Source organism: Amborella trichopoda, chromosome 5 (genome assembly GCF_054954075.1).
Source record: "Amborella trichopoda isolate Santa Cruz 75 chromosome 5, AtrichopodaSantaCruz75HAP2 v2.0, whole genome shotgun sequence".
Taxonomy (NCBI): domain Eukaryota; kingdom Viridiplantae; phylum Streptophyta; class Magnoliopsida; order Amborellales; family Amborellaceae; genus Amborella; species Amborella trichopoda.
In genome coordinates, this window is record NC_142340.1 from 22,325,558 (window position 1) to 22,344,624 (window position 19,067).

The following is a 19,067-nucleotide window of genomic DNA, read 5'->3' on the forward strand; positions in this document are numbered from 1 at the left end:
TCGATTTTGATTCTGATTGTTCCGTTGAGCAGCTGAACCTTGGGCCGATCCATTAACAACGATCTCATTCACCTGATTGAAAGCATTCCCCTTGTTTTTGTTCTTATTTTGGGCAGCTATAATCGGCTTGTTGTCGGGCTTGGTGTGAAGGGGTGTCCCTCTAGCTCTTTCATGTCGTGCACCCGCTCGATCATGGAGTTGAAAGAGTGGGGGATAAGACCTTGGTTGAAGAAGGTCCTGTACTCGAGAGCAGCATTCTCTAAGACTATGGAGATCTTGGTTGGGTCTGTAAGTGGACATTATATGACCCGCATTGCCGCCTCGCAGAATCGACCGATGAAATCCTCGAAGGATTCTCCTGGGTTTTGTTTTGTTACACTGAGTTCACCCAAAGAGAGAGGTATTGGTGTCGACTATGGTAGTGAGAGACGAATATGATGAACATTTCATCTGGAGTGATGTGTGGTCGAGCAGACATTGTTCTCCGATGTCGGTTCAAGGCCTCACCGGTTAATGTTTGTGAAAAGATGGCCTTCAGTTGGTTAGACCTGTGTCGCAAAGCTCGAACAGAAAGAAGGTACACGTTGAGTATCTGGATCGCTCTTCCCATTAAACTTGTTTCTAAATTCTTGGATGGCAAATCCCAGGGGAACTTCTTCCATGCCTCCAAGGGTCTCATGAATATAGGCCATTAGGGGTAGAATTTCATGCATGCCCATTCTTACAAGCATATCCTACATTGCTTTTAAAGTGCCTTTTGGTTGAGTATTTGGCATGGCAGTAGGGCCACTGGTTTGTGGGTTCTCAAGAGTAGACTGATAAGTTTAGACTTGGGGTATATGTTGGCCTACATGGGCCTGAGATTGATGAGCCGCAGTCACCAGAACAATTTGATACATTGGTGCCTGAGGGGTGTACCAACCCATAAGTGGTGCCACCGGTTGCGAAAATTGCACGGTTTGTTGGATTGGAAGAACCAGATGGATCGATCGAAGAATCAACTGACTCGGTTGTGCTAAGGGTTGACCAATACCACTAACTTGGTTTGGGATAGACCCATAAGATGGGGCATGAACAGTGTAACTTAAGTCAACTAAACTTTTGAGGGTAGCTTGGACGCCTATCTCACCTAAGGGTCGGTTTTAGTCGACACCTCTGCTTCGTACAATGTTCAGGACATCATGAGGTGTATTATGGTGGCTCGAGGTTGAGTTAGATCCCCTAGACCTAGGTGGGTTTTGGTTTTGAGATCGTTGCACCTCAAAGTTATCTTGGTTCAAGTTGCAGGAATTGGCTTTAGATGTTGCATGAATTTCTTCCCTCACTCGACTTCTACTTTGGTTGCCTCAAATCCCCTGTAAGACGGATCCCGGTAACTATTCAAGGTTCTTCAGGCCACACAGATCTCAATTTAGGAGTGGATGCTTGGGACTCTACCTCTAATTGAAGAATTGGGCATTGGATAATGGATTGTCCTGAGGTCTGTCGATAACTCCAAGGGATTGAGCATACTGGTCCCTAGGTTTAGACAAGTTAAGCTTAGAATCGGCCGTGGAGCAGTCATCATGGTCGCCTTGAGTGACTGCCATGGTGATTGCTTTTGGCTGGGATCTAAAATCTAGACTTATGTAAGATCTAAACTCGACGACTTAAGACAAACCTAGCCTAACACTAGGGCAAAAACATTAGCTAAGACTAGACTGGAACCTAGACTTACTAGACTCAATGGATTTTGGTTAAGACCCTAAACTAAGGTAAGCCTAGTCTAGCTCTAGAGCAACTCTTAATCTTAGACCTATGCTAGAACCTAGACTAAGATCTAGACTAGATGGTGTACGAGTCTCGGCTCGACCAAGAGTGGGTCTAGGTTTGGAGGGGTAAGCAACCCTCATTAAATTTTTAAATTTTTTTTATCTTTTTAATTTTGATGAAACACAGTTAAACTAAGCGTGGTGAAAGCAGAGAAAATATGATTTCAGTCAAAATTAACAAACTCAAATAAAATCAAAATGGCAGAAACATAACAGATCTATCTGAAGCAAAATATTTTTTTTATATATTTTTTAAAAATTTTATTTTAGGTCAAAAATTGGTCAACATAGAGCCAAAAGTATCTTGAATGGTTCTGTGGGGTCCTAGAAGTTTTCTGGGACACTTGCAATTAGGCGACAGGGGTGGTGTCGCCCAAGCGGCACTATTGGTGTCACCCTTGCAGGGTGGGCGACGCGGCTGGTGTCACCAAAAAATTTATTATTATTATTTTAATATTATTTTAATATTTTTATCTTATTGATCTTGATTAAATAAGACTACTTTAAACTTGGAAGAAACATGAAGTAAAAATATTTATGATGAAATAAATTAAAATAAAGTAAAATAGAAAAGCCTATATTGAGCTGAAAAATATTTTTTTTGTATTCTTAAAAATTTTATTTTGATCTGAATTTTTTTGTGAAATCACAAAAGAGTCCCTAGAACAAATCCACAAAGTTTCAAAGGTTTCTAAGACCTTTGAATTTGGGCGACACTGGGACTGTTGCCCAGAAAAAGTAGGGTTTTGGAGCACTGAAACCCTAGATTCTAGTCACAACTGACTTTTAGGACTGAAAACAGTGAAAAAACGTGAATAAAAATCGTATTTTGAAGCTTGGATCAAGCTCGAAATAACCCCATGGTGGGCGCCAAACTGTTTACGATGAAAATCTGACAGAAGATCTCTTGAATTTTAACACCTTAAACTAATTAAAAATATGTAAATAAAGTGGTAGAGAAAGTGGGACAGGTCGAATTCGAATTTAAGGTCAGATTTGCCTGAAAACGAGCAGATCTACTCTCAGTTTTGTGGCAGAGCCAACATGATCCAGATCATTAAAATATGATTGTTAAGACAAGTTAACAGATCAAAAATAAGTAAAAGAAGCAAAACAGTAAAAAGAAGAAGAAAGATAGAGGAAGAAATAACATCAAATCGGGTCAGATTGCACAGGAATTTTGACACTTCGAGGGCTCGCCCGTATCAGAATCGGTCCTCTTTGCTTCTCTGATTCGGATGTTAACCAGCAGATCTCTGATATAAAGGGTTAGATCTAGGGTTGTTGTGCCCTAATTCTAGTTTTGATCTAAGGTTTTTTTGCCCTAGATCTAGGTTTTCTCAGTCTTGGGGGTTAAGACTTCAGAAGATTAGGGTTTCTATCTTCTCTAAGGTTTTCAATCTAAAGAATTTTCTAAAGCTATCGTTCTTTCTCAAGGTCTGGAGGAGAATTTTCTTAGTTTTCTAAGGGTTTTATGATCTCTAGAGGTTGAATATGAATTCTGAAATTTTCTCTAATTTTTTGGGATTTTTCAAAAAAAATTAGGAATTTTCTAAGGGTTTTTCCCTCTTTTGTCATTTTTTGGATAATTTTCGTAATTTCAGGAATATGTAAGGTTTATTTGGTATATTTTTCTCTATCCTTTTGGGTTAGGGAGAGGGGTATTTATAAGATTCAACTGGTGATTTTTTTTAAATTTTTTGGAGTTTCTTTAAGAAGTTTTTGGATTTATCTAGAAGTTTTAGCCTTATCTAATTAAAAAAAAAAGTGTTTACTACATCATCATATGCGTTGATTGCATCATCAGCCCGCATATGGGACCGTAAGGCCCGTTACAACCTACCCCGCGGCTCGACAGTTAGGTCTCACAGGGACTAAATTGTAATTTGTTATATCTTTTTATCCATAGGTCCGATTCAGACGATTCTTGGACTATTGAAAAACTCTTGGGCTCTACTTCAAATTGGAATAGGATTTGGGTAGTTTTATTAAATTGGATCTAATAGGATAAACTGGTCCTAAGGGTTCAAAAAATCATAGAATTTGCCAGATTTAAAATGGGGTGTCTACATTAAGATGCAGGCAAATCCCACGATCCCAAGACCATCATGAACCAATGATGACCCAGTCTCTTAGTAGAGCTCAAGCTCAGTTGGGGCACACTCAACCCCTTCTAGTCACCCGGCGGTACAAAGCCCCTGCTATGCTCAAGACGTCCTTCCCCGAGGAGAGGGCTGAAGTCGTGGCATCAATCAAACCAATGATGAGCCTCAAGATCGCCTAGCCCACCTTGAGAAGATCATCAACCAAATGATGGAGAGGCTTAACCAAGTTGATAATGTTAGGCATTCTAAAAACTCGTCCCACCATAGGGCCAATTCACCACAAGTACCACTCTATGCGTACGAGGTGCATAGGCAACCACCTCCATCTGCAACATATGCTCATTCTCTCCCTACGACACCTCAGGCTCCTTCTCCCCTAGTTACACAAGCAGATATTGATGCCACGGTTAATCACAGCCTATGAAATAACAGATTCTCGGGACACGAGAAACAACCCTCTATCGCAAGCCATACCTTGCTTTCATTAACATGTTGTCGTTCCAAGCTACTTACCATAAAGGTAGACTCCTAATATTTAATGACACAGGCTCGCCCCACCAGCACATCACGCATTTTCTGTCTGCATGTCAAGAGACAGCCTCAGATGGCAGACTTCTTCTTTGTCAGTTTGTGGAAACACTAGATAGACTAACATTTAGGTGGTATGCTTGCCTTACGCCGAACTTTGTTCACTCTTGAGAGGAGATAGAGCACATGTTCCATAAATCCTTCTATGAGGTTGAGAGGGAAGTGCAGGCCATAGAACTCCTTACCATGAATGGACAGACTTGGCCATGTACCAAAACAACCTCATGCCTAAAATTGATGTAGTACAAATTTGTGTTCGTAATATGAGGCCCAAGATCTCACTGCACATTGAAGCTTCAAACCCCACCTTTATTTTTTGTATAGAAAGCTTGTTCAAGCAACACGGAGCCTCGTCGCAAACCTTAAGCGGAGGGACAAACCAAAACGCTGGTAATAATCACCCTAACCCTTGGGGCAACCAGCAAAAGGGTGAGATCACTGCAGCAATTATAGTCACAACAACCAACTCTAATCAACCTCCTGACCAAACCCCTCTTCAAACCTTGGATACTTTCAGGGACATAGTACCATTGAAAACTCAGGAGATCCCTCAACAAGGTCAGTAGTAGTCTCAGTCTCATAATCGGGTGCCGCTACTAGTTAGATGCCTCGATCTCACCCTTAGGTCGAGATGACTTGGTAGCGTAGCTCTGAGTTCGAGATGGACCCTGGACCTGAGACCGCTCTCTCATGAACCGCATAAGGAGAACAATAGCATGAATACCAAGTGGTGAGAGAGGAGTTTAATCATGAGGCAGGACTTACCTCACTTGGGTCCGTGACACGCTCGGGCTAACTCGCATGAGTGCCCTCTTAGATCACGTAGAATGCTCTGCTAGCCCCTGGCCAGTTCGAAATCACCTTCTTTGGCTTATTTCTTCTTACCTGCAATCACACACACACATTAAAATACAGACAAGTATGAGGACCCCACCTTGTAATAGGGTGAGCACACACATGCGTGTGTACTTAAAACAAAAAATGGAAAATAGCATGATGGAGTCTGTGTCAATTTGACAGCCTTACGGCATCTCCTTAACAAGGGACTCTTAGTACATATGTTACAGTAAAGAACGAAATAAAAGGGGTGAGATAGAGAGAGTGAGAGAGAAAAGAAAAGAGAGAAGAAGAGAAGGAAGAAAGAAGAGTTTGAAGGCTAGTATGCTTTTTACCTAGTACTTCAAAGAAAAGAAAGAGAAATAAATTGAAGGCTAGTCTATTTTTCACCCAGTACTCCAAAGAAATTGAGAAAAAAGAAATTGAAGGCTGGTCTTCTTTTCACTCAATACTTCAAAAAAATAAAGAAAGAAGAATTTGAAGGCTGGTCTACTTTTCACCTAGTACTTCAAAGAAAAAAGAAAGAAACTGGACGCTGGTCTGCTTTCCACCCAGTACTTCAGAGAAATAAAGAAAGAAGAAATTGAAGGTTGGTCTGCATTTCACCCAATACTCCAAAGGTAATGTGTATTTTGGAAAAGAAAGGAAGAAAAAGAGTGAAGGCTAGCATGTCTTTCAACTAGTCTACCAAAGAAAATGTATATTTTAAAGAGAAAAGAGAAACAAAAGTTGGTTTGTCTTTCACCCAACACCTCAGAGATAACATGCATTTTTTTAGAGAGAGGAAAGAGGAAGGAGATGAGAGAAGATGAAAGAGAAAGAAGAAGTTTGACAGGAGGGCTAGACTAACACAGTGGCAAGACTGGCGAGACAGGTAGACGGGCACGGTAACTAGACCAGCATGACAGCTAGGCTGCTCAATGACAAGACTAACACGATGACTAGTCTGGCACAATGACTAGTTTGATGCGACAGCTAGACGGGCATGGTAACTAAACCAACATGACGGCTAAACTACTCGACAACAAGACTGGCGTCGCATCACAAGACTCAGCTTGCTCTCAGGTCAAACAAGCAAATGAGAGAAAAAGAGAGGAGAAAGGAGAAGGAGCTCGACAGCATGCACTGTCGTGCAAGACAGAGAAAGAGAAAGAAAGAAGTGCCCCACCCAGCATTGTGTGTCATTGCACATGACAGAAAGGGGGAGAGAAGAAAGAGAGTCGCGCTCGACAACATTCACTGTTGTGCAGGACAGAGAGAAGACAAAAGAGAGAGAGAGAGAGTCGCGTTTGGTAGTGTTCATTGTTGTGCAATACATAAAGAAGAGAGAAGAGAGAGAAGGTCACTCTTGGTAGTGCTCATTGCTGTGCAAGAAAGAGAAAAGAGAAGAGAGAGAAAGTCACACTCGACAATGTTCACTACCTTGCAAGATAGAGAGAAGAGAGTAGAGAAAGAAGGTCGCGCTTGGCAGTGTTCACTGCTGTGCGAGACAGAGAAAAGATAAGGGAGAGAAGGTCGTGCTCGACAGTGTCCACTGCCTTGCGAGATAGAGAATAGAGAAGAGAGAGAAGGTCGCACTCAGCAGTATTCACTACCATGCGAGACAAAAATAAAAGAGAAGAAAGAGAAGGTCACGCTTGACAATGTTCACTGCCATGCGAGATAGAGAAAAGAGAAGAGCGAGAAAGGAAAGAAGAAGAGAGAGAAAAGAAAGAAGAAGAAAGAGAAAGGAAAGAAGAAAAGAGAAAGGAAATAAGTAGATAGAGTAAGGAAAGAAGAGAAAGAAGGAAGGAAAGAAGAAGAAAGAGAAAAGAAAAGAAGAAGAAAGAGAAAAGAAAAGAAGAGAAGAGAGAGAACGAAAAGAAGAGAAAGAAAGAGAAAGAGAAGAGAGAGAAGAGAAAGAAAGGGGAGAGAGAAAGTCGTGCTCGGCAATATTCGCTGCCGTGCACGATAGAAGAAATAGAGAAAGAGGATAGAAAGGAGATGAGAGAAAAAGTTACCTTTGAGACCTAGGGGTACCCATCCAAATTTTTTCTCTCCTCTCTCTCTCTCCAAGCCGTGACCCAAAACTCAAGCAAAAGGGAATTTTTTTAATTGATGAAAGAAAGGGTCTTTTACATGTAGAGGGTACATTCTTATATAGAAGTGAGGCCCAAACATGGGTGGATGATCAATTTCTAACCTAATTTATGAAAATTAACAATTAAATGAATTAAAGAAAATTAAGGGGTTAAATGACGATTTTGACCCTGCACCATCAATCCATGAAATTCTGAATCAATCTCTGTAATGGCCATGCAATCTTCACGATCTTCTGGGATCCATTTGGGGTCCTTTTTTCCTTCATCCGGCCAAAAGTTTATCCTTTTCTTGATCGGTTAGAGAAGATGATCATTTTGATATCCTTTTTGAACCATGGGTCGGACTCTCGGACCATGATCATGATGCGGCAAAACATGGTGCGATTTTAGCTATAGGATTCAGCCCGTTCCTTAGTGTTTTTTGTCAATTTCTTTGTTGTAACGTGTTGAATATGTTGAATATGTTGTCTTGCAAAACGAATAGCTCGATTTGGTGCCCGGACGACGATTTTACAAATTGGGAAACTTTAACCGGAGTTTGGATTCCGGTGGCCGGAATTGCAGCAACTTCAGACTCATCGTGTGTCGAATATGACCATCCATCATGTGCGAGGTTCTGCTCAGATGAAGCCTCTGACCTCGTGCTCGTAATGGGTCTGGTTTGATGTCGATCTGACACCCGAGCGTCGTGATATGGCCATTTGATCGAGGAGACGTGTTGCCGAAAATTTCTTGCTCCTTTTGGAAGTTTTACAGTGAACTTCTCTCCTTGATTTCTCTTGGCTCGGGCCATGTTATCATGCGTGCCACATATCGACCCGGTCGATGAGACAAACATGCTTCCAAAATTTGGGCTCGATCCGACTTGGGATGAGGAAGATATAGCCATGAAAAATTTCCCCCCAAAATCGTAATGCATAGTTTTCATTAATGGAAACTGGTTCATCGAGAGTGCACCGTAATAGTGTACAACCTACCCATTTTGGGTAATGTGACCGTAACTTGCTCTGAAAGCATCTGAATGAGCCGAAAATTGGTACCTGGAGGTTTTAAATGTTCTGAATTGAACGGCGATGGTCTGGAGACCATTTGACGCTCTGATAATGGTGATGTAGTTCAAAGTCCCTTTTTAGCATGAGAGAGACAGAATTTCCAAACTGTTTTGTCATCTGCACTGCCTTAGACTCGTCAAATTGCATCGAAATTTGGCAGGTATTCTTATGAGACTCCCAGGCACGATATTGAAGCCTCTATCGAAGACACTATTGGGAAGAAAAGAGGAACAAGGTACAACTTTGATAAGGAGTGGGTACTAACACTCCTCCGAATGTTATTAGAGCAAGGAATGATTGTCCTTCCTAAGGAAAAGAGCCCAAATGAAGCCAAAATTGTGAACAATAAGAGGTATCGTGTGTACCATCGGATGCTGGGGCATCTAATCCATGATTGCTTCACCCTTAAGGATCTTATTGAGGCATTGATTCAGAAGGCTAGATACAAGTGGGTAGCCTCAAGAAGGCTTTTGAGACAGCTAAAGCCTCCCACATGGTCATGATCTAAGAAGAAGAGCAGGTTCAAAGAATGCACTTTGACAAGTTGCCATTTGACCTTCTCCCCACATTATTCTCCATGATGGTTCAAGAAGGAGTGATTTCCCCTCGTCTGTTAAGGCAATTGAGGCACATAGTTCAAGGGATTGAGAATCTTTGGTGCCCGTACCATCGAATAGTAGTCCATGACATATCTCAGTGTTTTGGCTTCCAAGCTCTTGTGCAAGAAATAACTGTGAACGTGTAGACACCCCAATCTCGACTGCGAAAGTTATAGATAGGTGGAAATATCCCAGGCAGACCACCTGGGTATTTTAAACTATTCACCCCATCAAGATCCCTTCTCCATAAACCTAGCCTTAACCAAACCCTTATTGCTCCAGTGGAATCAAATGCGTCAAGAGATAAAACAAGGCAAGACAAACCCAAAGTGGCCTGATCATGATGCATTCAGAAGGAAAGGATTCGATGTTACCTCAATGGGCACCAAAACCCTACCAAAACTCTGACAACGAGGTACAAAAGGCACCTTAGTCACAACATGGGTGACCTGGGAGAACAAATGTCTGACGCCATTCCTAATGGCACCCGCACCAATCCCAATGGCACTAGCGCCAATCCAAATGGCGCCAAGCCTTGGGCCCCCCATTGTCAAGCTTCAAGGTGATCAAGAACTCTGACAGCAGTGTCAATGTCGCCAGCATCATTTCCACCATCACCAGGTCCCAAGACCCTCACTAGGCAGGACACAGCCAAGCCGATGTGACTGAGTACGGAGTGAGGTTGTCGAACTCTCATTGGTTGATGATTAGATGAAGGTACAACCAAAACAACGGGGCAACTGGCATCTGGCGACAGTTCAAATTTTGTTGTCGCTATTCAGAATGGCTTAAAGCTGCGATTGGTCCATATTGACCAAATCAGAGCCACCAGAACGTGACACATGTCCTTAACAGTGTTTGAAGGTAGTTGAAATGCCGCATAATCTAACAGGTTGTACAGAACTCGCATTAATGAGTAATTAATATTTACTGACTGTCATTATTGCAAGCGTCGTCGATGCTTTGATGACAAAAAAATCACAAAAAACTAGCCTACAGGCTATTATGGGTCCATTTTCACCTATAAATAACCCCTTTTACCTCAGGCTTAAGGGTCGAAACTCTGATAATTTTGTTTCAAAACTATGCCCAAAATCTTTTGATCTTAAGCCTAAGGTTGAGCTTGAGAGAAGAGCCCTAAGGTGAGCCCACTTTGAGCAACCCCCATCCTACCAAACCCTTCAATCCAAAACTATAGACACAAACTACTTCAAGATACACTTCAAACCAAAGGCGATACGGATAATAAGACCTTCCGATCCCCTATCTTCCTATTTCTATTTGCCCCATTACAAAACCAAGAAAGTTTGGGATTAATTGTGCAATTTACTATCTGAATCGGCATATACTCTGGGGGCTGAGCCGCGGGGCTCAGCCTAAATGTTGTGTTTCTTCTCTTTTCTCTATTTTATTTGTTTTTCTAATATTTATTCTCATTTATCATTTGCATTTATAGCTTGCCTCATTTTCTTCTTCATTTCTTAATGTAGCTTACCTTTTCCTCTTTTCATGATCTTTGCATTTATTTATTTTTAACTATATTTGTTTATTTTCCTTTATTTTCTCTCATTCTTGATCCTATTTATGTTCCCTTAGTTAATGATGTCTTTATTGTATTAGGTTAGTTATTTCAACCTCTTATGTCCCTTTTATCTCTTTATTTGTTGGATATTTTCCTCTTAGTGGGTGTACTTTCATTTCTCTTGATTGGGTATTTATTTCTTTTCCTTGTTTCCTTCATTTAATAGTAGATATCTATGTCTCCATCATTTTTCTCTTCATTAAATAGTCCTTTTCTTTATTTTTGTAGCAAATATCCTTCTTGGTTTGTTATATTTATGTCTCTTCCTTGTTTCTCCTGTTTGATAGTGTAGATTTTCTCTTCTCCCCCCAATCCTTCATCTCCTTTATTTTGTGATAGTATTTTCTTTTCTTGTTATAATAATGACTACAAAACATTCTTCAGTCGCTACGGTGTCCCTCTGATGTTCAACATTATGTCAAAAAAGATCGCACTATATGAGAGAACTAAATCTCAAATGACCGGTATTAAGACGGGTGAGAATCAGAAATTTAATGAATCCTCAAAGAAAGTCCATCGAGCTAAACAAGCCGGGTAAACTGGATTATCCTCCACTAGGCAAATCCAAGTAATCAGGATCTACCAGCTAGCTAAGACCAACGAGGAAACCAGAATGGGGGTGGTGACCGATACAGACCTTACATTCATCCCATCAGACCCGAAAGGCGCTTCACCCCATTGAAACAACTTTGACTGAAGTACTTCAACAACTCTTGATAGAAAGAGGGGTCATTAAGGTAGTAAAACCTGATGAGCCTGTTAAAGAGGCCAATCAAAATATGAGAATCTATGTTGACTCACTGCCGACTGGTGATCCTCAGCCAAATGTGCCACCACCATCTACAAGCACGAAAGTCCAACCATGGGATTCAAGGGGCAAAGCCACGAACTACACCGTCCGTGAAGAGTCGTATATCATAGACCCCTTCTCACTCATCTTTCTGTGCATAATACTGGCTACTCGAATGATTCCAAGGGAAGCCATCCTTCAAGAACCTCTCCGAGACATCTCGATGCCTGCTATTCAAAATGACCAAGGGCATCTCACCCCTTCAGAATCTCAGACATGGCATCAAGACATCATGATGACAATTACCCCAGAGATCTTAGAGGAGTTTGCCCTCCCCTAATACAGCCTCAAGACATTGAGATGACCCTTAGTGAGGAAATCGATCAAGATCATTGCATGTCGCCTAATAGCTTGGTAGTGATTAGGGTTGAAGAGGGGTATCCTACTTATAAAACAATCCAATTGGAAGGTGTGTGTGAAGATGTTGACTCATGGATCAAAGACCAACCCTTTTACACCCTTATTGATGGGGTTATTACATCACTTACAAGACACGGTCGACATTTCAAGCCAACCCGGCTCAGAGGCGACACATTTCAAGAAAGGATGGGGGATCCTACCCCTATGCCACAACCAGTCACACATAACCCAACTTCTAGTGCTCAACCAGCCCAAGAGGGGACAACTAATAATCTTCCTAGCACCTATGACCTTTCAGCACACCTAGATAGGATCCTTGTTTTCATATCCATTATAGATCTGCTTAGGAGCTCTCTTATTCACTGGTGCCAAATTGAGAGAGTACTCCAAAAGGCACATGTACCGCCCAACACTAGACCTGAACAACTCAGTGAGATAATCTCACAATTAACAGCTTCACTCATTACCTTCAGTGATGACAACATCCTTCCTGACACTAATTGATACCATAAACAAGCCTTTTACATTACTTTCCATGTGGCTTGCCATGGAAACCCAAGGGTGCTCATTGATGATGGGACAACCCTCAACATTTGTCCGATTAGGACCCTAGAAAGAATAGGTATAGACTTAGCTTACCTCGAGCCTTCTCAGCTCACCATCACTGCCTACGATGGGAGTAAGAGATAGGGCGAGGGCATTATGCCCATAGCTCTTAGTGTAGGACCTATATCCCAGATAGTTATATTCTATGCTTCAGATATAGATTCCTCCTTCAACCTCCTCCTAAGACGATTGTGACTTCATGAAAATCTGGCCATAGCCTCAACACTTCACCAGTGTCTCAAGTTCCTTACAGACTAAGAGGTGATCACCATTTACCTTGACCACCCCAAGCTATTAATCTATTGGAATTAGACCCATCAGGGGGCATCAACATCCCATGACGTTTTGATGCACCTCTCGAAATATATGATGAGCCTTACTGCACCACTCTCACTCTCGAAACATGCAACCATGCTCTCGAGAAGTATACTACAAACAAATCCAATTCTGCTACAATAAATACAAATATAGGTCACTCGAAGCCTAGTACATGCTTGTAACCCAAGGCTTTAACGTCAGGCATGGCCTAGGACCCTTGGAAACAGGGGCAGCAATGACAATCACAAATTCTATAAATAAAAAACAAGAAAAACATGACCGAAGAGGGTTAGGATGCTCACACTCCCTCTGGAAAACTATGAGAGGCCCGAAGGGCTAATCAAGTTCACTTTCTCGAGAATTCAAAATCCTGATTCCATAAACCCTGCTCCTCCATCCCAACAAATGGGAGACATCATTCAATTTCCATACAATACTGCTCCCAGAACTTTGCAATTACTAGACACCGAACAAACAAGTATCGCCTCCCTACCCAATATCTCTAACTCCGTACATATCCAACTTCAAGTGAGCACACACACCAACCAGTCAAGGACCATGTCGCCCAACTCGACTTGAGTAGTAGGAGAATGCCCCTAGATACAAGTCACACTCTCCTCACCTCTTAAGAGGGCCAAGGACGGAATTGGTCACTCGCTCTGATGACCTCAATGTGTTGGAAGGTTTCAGGCAATGCCAACAAACACTAGTGCTAAAAAATGGGTAGGCGCGTGGTATCCCCAGGAGTGCCCCGCACCCTCGTCTTTTCCTATCACCTCATCCAATCCTGTACGGGACATCAGTTCTAAAAATGATAAAAATCTTAACAAATCTAATAAAAAATTAGATTTTGTTGGAGAAAATGCTTTTAAAGATGTAAAAATCCCAAACAAATATGAAAATATTATAATGGAAATCCCTGGTGACGAGCCAGACCCCTCTATCTCGAAACAAACAGATACAAAAATCAAAAGTGATTCCGAGCTAGAAGAGCTTCGGTCCCACGTCGAACAATGCAATTATAAATTCGATGGTAACCCGACATTTGTCATCGAGGAGACATTGAATGTCAACATGGGTTTCGAGGACGAACCGAAAATAACCAAGATCGGGATTTCCTTGTCACTCGAAGAACAAGATAAGATGGTAAGCTTCCTCAAAGAATACCGGAAGGTCTTTGCATGGTCTTATAGCGACATGCCTGAACTGGATCTCACCCTAGTTAAGCATCATCTCAAAGTACAGGGACGAGACAAATCTTATTAAACAAAAGGCCCGACGACTAAAGATTGATCATGCAATGTGCCGAAAAACCTAGCTCAACAATAGGGAAACCCCAGCTGGTTGAAGGGCAGGAAAATGAAGAAGAATAGGAAGCGTTAATGGCATCTTTGAGTTTCTAATGTGGGAGATTCAGTTAGGGCATGACAACGAATATGTTTTCTCCTTTTAAAATATGTAAAATGTTTGAAGGGTTTGGGAAGAGAGAGCGTGAGAGAGAGAAGGGTTGAGAGATATTAGTTTTTTAAAAATATAGTCACGATATTTGGAGAGAGATGACTTTTTGGTTTTGGAGATAGCAGATCGCTATCCGGTATTTCAAATACCAAACAACTATTTTACTTTACACGGTATAAACTCCACTTGTTCGGTATACGTATTATGAGATTGGGGTAACTTGAAAAAGGTAACTTTGAAAAAAAAAAAAACCAAGTACATAATGTAAGTTAGAAAGAGTAACTTAGAAAAAAAAAAATGCAACGAGAGGATGCCACCTGCAATTTGAAATAAATGTAATTTCATTTTGTAATTGGACCATCCGTACTTAAATTTATGAAGAAGCTAAGATCTAACAGGAATCTAAACTAAATCCATCTCCGCATATAGGAAAGGTTTCTATGCATAGAAGTACGGAAGTCTTATGTTCCAGGGGGGAAGTATATAAGTTTTGTGTTGTCGGGGAAGTCCGTCCATAGATATAAATCGAGAGAGAGGCTTCTTCCAACGAGGTACGTCCCTCTCTCTCTCCTCTGCTCTTCCCTCCTCTATCGCCGTAGTGGTAGGGAAACCACGTCCTCAATCTCTCCTCTCTCTCACCCTGGTTCTCTCTTCCCTCTCACTTCCTCTTTCTATGTGAGTTTCTGCCTGTCCAATTATCAATCCATTCTCTCTCTTGAGAGAGAACGAAGACAAGGGTCCCTAGCCCCTTAACAAAATCGATTTCATGAGAGGAGCCAACGCACTAGAAAAATCATGAGAAAAAAACGCAGATCCCACTAAAAAAACCAAGAAAAATCCAATTGATAAAGGCTTGTAAGGGAAAATGATGCGAAAATGAGCAGGGAACAAGGGAGAATTAAGGCTTTTTTCTGAACAATAGATGGCTTGTATATGTAGGTGGAATGTGGGTTGAGTCTGGATTGGTTATTTATTTGGGGGCATTTCTTTTGTTACAACGAGCTATTTCATTGATCACTAGATACAAACTTTCTAAAGACCTTGGTGTTGCTAAAGACCTTGGTGATAGTGTTGGGTTTGTTACAGGGAGCCTCTCTGCAATTTTGCCACTACTGTGCTGTCTCTCTAGACTAGAATAACGAGCTAGGGCATCCGATATCCTGTTCTCTCTCTAAGTTAGAGATCGAGTATTCCAGGTCTTTCATTCTCTCACTATGTACCCAGGTTAGTTGATCCGACCTATTCATTTCTCTTTACTATCAATTGATCCTGGTTGGTTAATCCTATCTCTCCCTCTCCTCTGAACTCCCTTTTATCTTTCTGATATGTTTTCCTCTTCACCTAATGCTTTGCTCTCTCTCTGTCTCGCCTGTGTTTTGCTTTTTGTTTATTGCATCTGATTTCTCTCTTCAGTCTTTGATTTATGCAATCCTATTGTCCTTCATGGCCTACTTTGATTAGCGTTTCCTTTCTGTGATTGTTTTCTTCTCTATCTCCCCCTCTCTCTATATCTCTTAGAAAATAGGTTGATGATATGATCTTTCTGACTATGTTTTCCAGTAATTTGATGATTGTTTGTTTGATGGTACTTTCTTCGTGCTTTTTTTTCTCTTCTGTTGCTGCAATTCCAGTTTCCTTTTTTTTTTTATTACTTCCTGGCTAGTTCTGTAAATTTCTATTTAGAGTTGTTTGTATTTTTGATATGTAGATCCTATGATCCGTTTGTGTTTTTTATTTGTTTTGCTTTACTTCAAAAAAAGTTATTTACTTTTACTTATTTTCTATGAGTTATTTGAATATGAATTGATGTGAGATCTAATATTTTGTTCTGAATGCTTCTTACTTGTGAAAAGTCTTATGTTTGTTTTTCTACTAGGCTAGAAAACAATTTACTATTCTATGATGTTTGTATTTTACTTAAACCTGATTCCAGAATCCCTTTGATTTTTTTTTATTGTTCCAATAAAATTTTGGTTAATTTTGAGGCTTTGTCGTTTTCAGTCTCTTCAGACAGAAGTTGAGTTATTTCTTAACTGTATATTTTCATAGGAATTTCTGGATTCTATTAATGTTCTTGGGATTTTCTCGCTCTGCCTTCATAAGGATATTTAGAAATGCTGCTAATGATTTTGGGTTTTAGAAAATCAGTGTCTCATTGGAAATGGGTACCCCCCCTCCTCCTTTTGGTATTGATTAAGAGCTGTTATTTACAACCATTTGATGTGAAATCTGATAGCTTAGGTGTGTCACAAAGTGAAAAAAAAATTCATTTGAACTTTGAGCTTGGTCAATGAAATAAATGCAGCCACCCAATTTCACATCCAATGGTCAAGATTAATTGTGACCACTTTGTACCAAAAGTAAATGGTCTCATTATATACTTTCGCTTAAAAAAGTTGTGGATACTAAACTTTGGCACGCTTCATTTGGTTTGTCCCCTTGCTTATGCATTATGATTCTGTCGTATTGTATATATGTATCCAAGGTTTTAAAGATCGGATCGATGACCCTGATCGGCTACCCCAAAAACCACGTTGGATCGGCGATCCGGATCGGAGAATTGGCCCGATCGGGTGGTTTCGGCCTCAAACAAATTTCAAAAAATACTAAAATTTCTTTAAAATCTAGCTTTTTTAGGTTTTCAAAAAAAAAAAAGGTATTGCGCTATGGTTTTTTTTGTTATTGTATTTGAAAATATATAAATAATGGTTTTTTATTATTGTATTTGAAAATATATTAGTACTGAGAACCTGTTGTATGTCGAGTGTTTGTTGTATCAAGATAGTAGCATATCTTACCACAAATAATAGTATTGATTTGGGGTTGTTAGGACGATCATCAAGGGAAAAATACTAACTGAATAATGCAACATGGATAACAAACACTACATATCTCAACAGTACATCATCTTTTCTTTTGTTCCAGCAATTAATTTTTTGTATGATATATATATTATACACTATAATATTAACCAATACCCATTTTTCTCTCTCATTTTCCCCTCTCTCTCTCTCTCTCTTTACCCATATCTCGCCTTCTCTCTCTTATTACATTGGGATTTTTTCATCCATTTCTCTCTCTCTCTCTATATATCTCTTTCTCGCTTTACCCTTCTCCCTCCCTCTCATTACATTGGGCATTCTTTTCACTGTCCATTTTAGACCTACGTCGCAACATAGCCAAAGCGTCGAGGGGCAAAGGGTTATAAACTGCAGGGAAGCAAAGGGAAGGTCGTGGGCTTGAGCCACTTAAGCACATGTGGGTGGTGGCTCATAAAATAGTATAGGTCATCCCAAATAGGGCCCTTTAGATAGCTCAAAAACACATAACGAGGGGTGGGCCCCATGGTGACCTCTGTTTAATAAAAAGTTTCAAATTATAAAGGGGGGTGGGCCCCAGCGCCACTTCTCTTTAATAAAAAAATTCAAACTTTTTAAACTGGTTTGAGGGGAGACGTGCCCGGTTCCAAATATTACGGGGAACCAGATTACCTAGGACGATTTTCAATCCGGATCGGGCGATCCCGATCCAGATCAAGGAGTTTTTAAACACTATATCTATCATAAGAAATTGGCTCCTGGACAGTGAATATCAATCGTTGTAAGTGTTTTTCATGAATCATCATTGTAAGAATCTGCTAAGCTAAAGCAAAAGAAAGTATTTATTTATTACTTGTCTTAGCTTTTACTCTTTTACTCATAAAAAATGGCAAAGAAAAGAAATATTCTCTGTTTCTAGTTCCTGTTTCTTTTATTGTTCGCTTTGTTTCTACCCCTGAAAAAATTAAAGAGTATAATCTTGTCATCCACTCATTTTATCATTTTGGTTATCTTTCCATATTAGTTGCATATGGGTTGTTGTAACGTATATCGACTGATGAGGTATGAAAGCATTTTCCTTTTCTTCATTGATAAGCGACATTTATGTACACTAGCAAAGGATAAGTATTGAGTCTATTTGAAAGATAGAGCTGTAACTTATTCGTGCATTTAATTTATGATGCTATTGTTGTTTGTGGAAAGAAATATGGTGGTTTAGTATTATCAATATGCAAAGATACCAATATGGTGGTTTAGAATTCCATTTCTATAGTAGAAATGTTCCTTACTAAACTGCTTCTCCAAAAAAATTTCTTGACTCGTTGTGTAATGTGGGGTTATGTCTTGAAGAATATTTGGCAAATATTACGGTTTGTCACATGAGGAGTATCCATAGCTTTTTACACTAGCATAACCTGAATGTTAAGCGGTCACTATATGGTCATGTGTGTGTGATCTGTCTATGCAACCTGTAGCCCTCAATTGTAATACGACATTTAGCATATTAACGTACTTGGTTGCTGGAAACTGATTCTTGTTGTTATTAGAATGGATCCCTAGTTTTATGCCATGGTAAATGTTATTCTTTGCAGTGTACTACATGTATGTTTATGGTTTGAGCTATCAACTTTTCCTTTGATTGAAGCGTGTATCAAAATCTATGATAAACTTTTCGATTGTTCAGGTTCTTTTGTAATCCAATGTCTAAAATAAGAATCGACTTAATTGGAAAATCTTAGCTTAATTGATCATTATCGTAGACTTTCCAATTCATTCTTTATTATGAACAATGAATATTTGGGTGATTCAAACCTTTGTTACAAGTTTAACCGTGGCCGTCTAGGATGATTTAGACAAACACTCTTTGGGCTCCAATATTTTTGGGGTAGAAGTCCTCTCCATGGTGGCATAGTGTATGTTGTTTGCGTGGTGTATGTTGTTCACGGACGATATAGTTTGATTGATGAGACATTATTGGGCCTTGAAGCGATGTCAACACAA

The 19,067-nt window shown here is 40.2% G+C and overlaps 1 protein-coding gene across 15 annotated transcripts in view; it reads left to right on the forward strand.

Annotated features, from left to right (window-relative positions):
* The first annotated feature begins 14,610 nt into the window (after positions 1–14,610).
* The window catches only part of LOC18444730 (uncharacterized), a 39,153-nt gene continuing 34,696 nt past the window's right edge, over positions 14,611–19,067 (forward strand). For 4 of the 15 annotated variants that reach the window (XR_016055263.1, XR_016055264.1, XM_020673862.2 and 1 more), the window contains exons 1-2: positions 14,611–14,798; positions 15,334–15,471. Coding sequence is in view for 5 of the 15 variants with exons in the window: in XM_020673862.2 (XP_020529521.1) it covers positions 15,462–15,471 (10 nt within the window). In the remaining 10 variants the exon portion in view is untranslated. The other 11 variants (XR_016055266.1, XM_088866366.1, XR_016055267.1 and 8 more) reach the window with 8 other exon arrangements.